Source organism: Primulina tabacum, chromosome 15 (assembly GCF_025594145.1).
Source record: "Primulina tabacum isolate GXHZ01 chromosome 15, ASM2559414v2, whole genome shotgun sequence".
NCBI lineage: Eukaryota > Viridiplantae > Streptophyta > Magnoliopsida > Lamiales > Gesneriaceae > Primulina > Primulina tabacum.
The window spans coordinates 3,000,327-3,004,714 of record NC_134564.1 but is presented as its reverse complement, the minus strand read 5'-3'; the positions used below and the strand labels follow the sequence as shown (position 1 = coordinate 3,004,714).

The window sequence follows — 4,388 nt, the reverse complement described above, 5'->3', positions numbered from 1 at the left end:
TCTAGGGGTGTCAATCGGGTCGGGTGGGTCAGGTTTCGGGCCAACCCGCGTACTTTTTTTTTTCCAACCCGAACCCGAAGCAACCTGAAAACTCCCAACCCGAACATGAACTCGTCTAACCCAACTCAACCCGTCTAACCCGCCTAACCAGAATTTTTTTTATTTTTTTAAAAAAAAATCGTAAAAATAATAAATAATAATAATATGTCATATAGCTAACTTTTCTAATAATATCCTCACAAGTTTCTAATAAATATTCAAAACACATAATGATAATAATAACATTTAGAGTTCGAACAGCGCTTGATAAAAGAAAACGGTGCATGTAAAATTGCAAATCTCTGCAGCAAACATATGATCGAGACATCTTGGATCCTTCTGTAGAATCTTTTTGTTGTATTTTCCTGGGAGTTCATAAATGAAAACTTTTAACCTTCCAACCGGGTCATCTTCCAAAACATCACAGGCACTTCCTGAGATTCAATTGATAGACATATTAAGCAAAATTATAAGTTCAAGTTAACAATATCTCAAAAGAAGTTGAAGAGCTAGCAACAAAGTATAAAACATGACAATGTGGCATGCACTCATTTTTTTCGTAGAACACAAATCAATTTTTGGAAAACACATTTCAAAACAATCGAATATATGTGCACTTTTAATTAACTCCCAAAGTAGTCCAAAACAGACTCTCTAACACAAATACCCAGAAGACATGCTTCATACGCTTTAACAACAGCTTGCACAAAAACAAAACCCGTTAACTTACCATTAATAGCTTTATGATCTAATGAATACATACAATACCAGATGACACCATAAATTGGCTTAAACTTCTCTAGCAATCACTACTTTGTTTGTATATTGCATTCCACTTATATCATAGTTTTCTTCATTGTTCTACATTTGTTTGTAGAAGTCGAACATTTAAATAACAATTAAAAAATTAAAATAGGAAAGGGTGAAAGTTTTCAAAAATTATGAATTTATAAAAGTTAACTTACTTTTCAATACTAGGTATCATAGCATTGTTAGAATCATCAATCATCCGTTGCAGCATTGTTTGATCCAGCATCCTCATTTATGAATAAATTCACAACATTTTCAGTTAAATCATCCAACCTCACCTCAGTAGTTTCTACAAAAATAAAATATTAGTAAAAAAGATAACTTTAAAATGAAAATAACAAGAAGAATCACTAACCTTTCTGTCCAACTAACCAATCTCTACAACAAACCAACGCCTCAACAACATCAGGCTTCATTGCACTACGATATTGGTCAAGTATCCTACCACCCGTGCTAAAAGCTGATTCAGCAGCAACTGTAGAAATTGGAACACTCAAAATATCTCTGGCCATTTGTGCAAGTTCAGGATACCTAAATTGGCAAGCTTTCCAAAATGCAAGAACATCACATTTTGAAGATATGTCAATTTTCGGTTCATCCAAATAAAGATCTAATTGACTCTTTTGAGCTCTATCATTTAATTCTGTTCTTTGAAATGTGTCAAATTCCTACATCATAAATTAAATGTATTGGTAACGAAAAGTAAAAAATAGTGAGAAAAAGAAAATATTATCATAAATACCTTCAAAACATCCATGCATCCACTGTCTGAATTTAGAGGAAGAGAAGCATTATCATCAATGCCACTGTGAGAACTCGTAGATGTATTGCTACCACTTGATTTAGAAGCAAGGCCCATATATTCCTCAAACAAAGAAACTAATTTAGACTTCACTAAACTTAATTTGTTACTACCATGTCCATATAACTTGTTGTAACAAAACTCAACAAACTGCATCTTGAACCTCGGATCAACTATCACAGCAATGGACAACAAAATGTTATAATCTTTCCAGTACTTGTCAAATTTCTGAAACATCCGATTGGCCATTGATCTCATGAAATCATCAGAGCTTTGCAAGGCTTGACTTAATGTCAATTGAACCGTAAAGACACGAGGAAAATAAAGGTTGGCAGTAGGATATTTCACCCCAGAAAACAAAGTCGTTGTCTCATAGAAAACCTCAAGAAATTTGCATATTTTTTCAGCTTGAACCCACTCGTCAACCAATGGACAGTGTGTGAAATTAGTATCAGTCAATTTCAAATGATTAAAAGCACGTCGATAATATATAGCACTAGAAAGCATCAAATACGTAGAATTCCATCTAGTAGGAACATTTTGCCTAAGTGATTTCTTAGGATCCAACGAAGTTTGGGTAACAGATTCTACAAACTTTTTCTTTCTCACTTGACTGCCTTTAACATACTTTACACATTCACGAATCTTATCAACAGAATGATCAATTATTTTCAAACCTTCTTGGACAATTAAATTGAGAATGTGTGCACAACAACGAACATGTAGAAACTCTCCACCATTCACTAATGAACAATTTAAACTAAGATGATCTCTTAGAAGGCCAACAAACACATAATTTGCAGCGGCATTGTCCAACATAATTGTGAAAACCTTTCTCTGAATTCCCCAAGCATTGAATAAGCTATTGATTTTATCACACAATGCAATACCAGAGTGAGGTGGAGGCATGTAAGAGAAGTTGATAATCCTTTTTTGCAAAACCCAATTAGAATCAATGAAATGTGCTGTCAAACATACATAGCCATCAGTGGCAATAGAAGTCCACAAATCGGAAGTGAAACAAATTTTTCCAGGGCATGAACGCATTTCTTGAGCTAGTCTATTGTATTCATTTTTATGCATCTTGAGAATATCAGTCCTTGCGGTGTTTCTAGTGAAATGATTGACTTGAGGTTCCAAATATGTAAAAATTGATCTAATTGCCTCATATTCCACAAACTGAAACGGTAAATCATGTCTCACAATTGCTAATATTAGCAACTCTATAAATCTTTATTGGCTGAACTTTTGTGACCTTATGGCAAGACTTTTATCGCCTTGTTCTAACAAAGCCTGAGCAATATCACGAGTTCTCTGTCTAGGACACTGTTTGAGAATATGGCGTTGGAGATTACCTGTCCCCATGCTACTGTCTGCTTTGTACGTAGTCCCACATGCTTTACATTTGCAACGCTTTTCTTCTCCTTCTACTTCTGGAAGCATCTCAAAATATTGCCACCATTGTGATTTTAAAGGTCTCTTTCGTTTAACACTTCCGGAGGCCCGACCTTGCAAGTTAGTACCCGCTTCTTCATCAACATCTAAATCCAACACATGTACACCCTCCACACTATCCTCCTCATGAACAAGACCAATAGGTTCTAAACTCATTATATCAATTAAAAAGCATAACAATATTATTAGCTACAAGAAAAAAAATTAACAATTCCTTGAAAGACTTCATTTGGTATAGGCATTACAAAAAACAGAAATAAATGGATGTCAATTTTAACATAATCATATACTCCAAGAATTGTACCAAAGAAAATTTTATACAATGATACCCAATTGTCACTGACTTTATTTAACAAAAGAAGTTGTAAACAAAGTTTGCTTCTTCTCTCATGTTAGGTTTAAACATATATTTTTATATTTAACAAATGTAAAAATATTCATATTTAACAAATGTAAACTTCTCCAGCAGCAATGCATTATGCAACTCTTCGGATCTTGAATCTTCCCTTCCAATCTTTTTTATTTTATATTATTTATTTATATTCCTTAAATACGTCCAGAAAAAAGTTATGGGTATATTTCCACTTTTTGAAGGATATATATATATATATATATATATATATATATATATATATATATATCGCTAACAACTCAGTCACGGACTCACGGCTCAAGAATCCCAAAAGCCAAAAACACCGGACGATACAATTTGTCAATTTCTGGGAACGGAACAAATATATCGAAGAACGGAACAAAATATTGAAGAATATTCAAATTTCAAATTATATGTTCAATAAAAGTTTTTGAGAACAAACCCAAACAGAGATTGCTTTAATAAAACTCAGTTTGTTCACTGGACGGCTGGACGAGAAGCAGATTAGCGGAGAAGGCCGAAGGGTTTCACTTGGATGCTTGAGTGAGAAGCGGCGAAGGATACACTTGACGAGAAGAGAAATTGAGAATTAAGAAATGAGAAGCCGACAACAAGTCAACAACAAGGGTTATTGGGTTAATACTTAGATGATTAAATTGGGTTGGGCTTTATTTTAATGAGAAAGCCTGGACAGAGTCACAAAAGTTGTGCAAAATGTAAAAAAAAAAATTTAAAAAAATGGTGGGTCGGGTGGTTCGGGTGGGTTCGGGTCACCGGGTGACCTGATATTTTTTTCAGGTCAACCCGGGTCAACCCGAACCCACCCAGAAATTATTTTTTTTACGGGTTTGTAATCGGGTCTGACCCGTTTCGACCCGAACCCGAAAATCATAAACCCAAACCCGATAT

General features: G+C 34.4%; 1 protein-coding gene across 1 annotated transcript; it reads right to left on the bottom strand.

Annotated features, from left to right (window-relative positions):
• Positions 1 to 214: 214 nt before the first annotated feature.
• LOC142525787 (uncharacterized) lies at positions 215 to 3,262 on the bottom strand. Its single transcript, XM_075630076.1, has 4 exons — positions 3,007 to 3,262; positions 1,205 to 1,393; positions 1,005 to 1,138; positions 215 to 473 (listed from the first exon to the last, which is right to left on the bottom strand). Exons 1-3 carry the CDS (start codon positions 3,260 to 3,262, stop codon positions 1,041 to 1,043), a joined length of 543 nt encoding a protein of 180 aa, XP_075486191.1. The 3' UTR covers positions 215 to 473; positions 1,005 to 1,040.
• Between the last annotated feature and the right edge of the window lie 1,126 nt (positions 3,263 to 4,388).

What these genes read in the sequence shown, in the direction of transcription:
- LOC142525787 (XM_075630076.1), bottom strand. Translation starts at nt 3,262, where the DNA reads ATGAGTTTAGAACCTATTGGTCTTGTTCATGAGGAGGATAGTGTGGAG. An exon ending in AGACAGTAGCATGGGGACAG is followed by an intron (nt 1,394 to 3,006) that starts GTAATCTCCAAC and finishes CATTTTGGAAAG; the next exon opens with CTTGCCAATTTAGGTATCCT. An exon ending in TTGGTTAGTTGGACAGAAAG is followed by an intron (nt 1,139 to 1,204) that starts GTTAGTGATTCT and finishes TTATTTTTGTAG; the next exon opens with AAACTACTGAGGTGAGGTTG.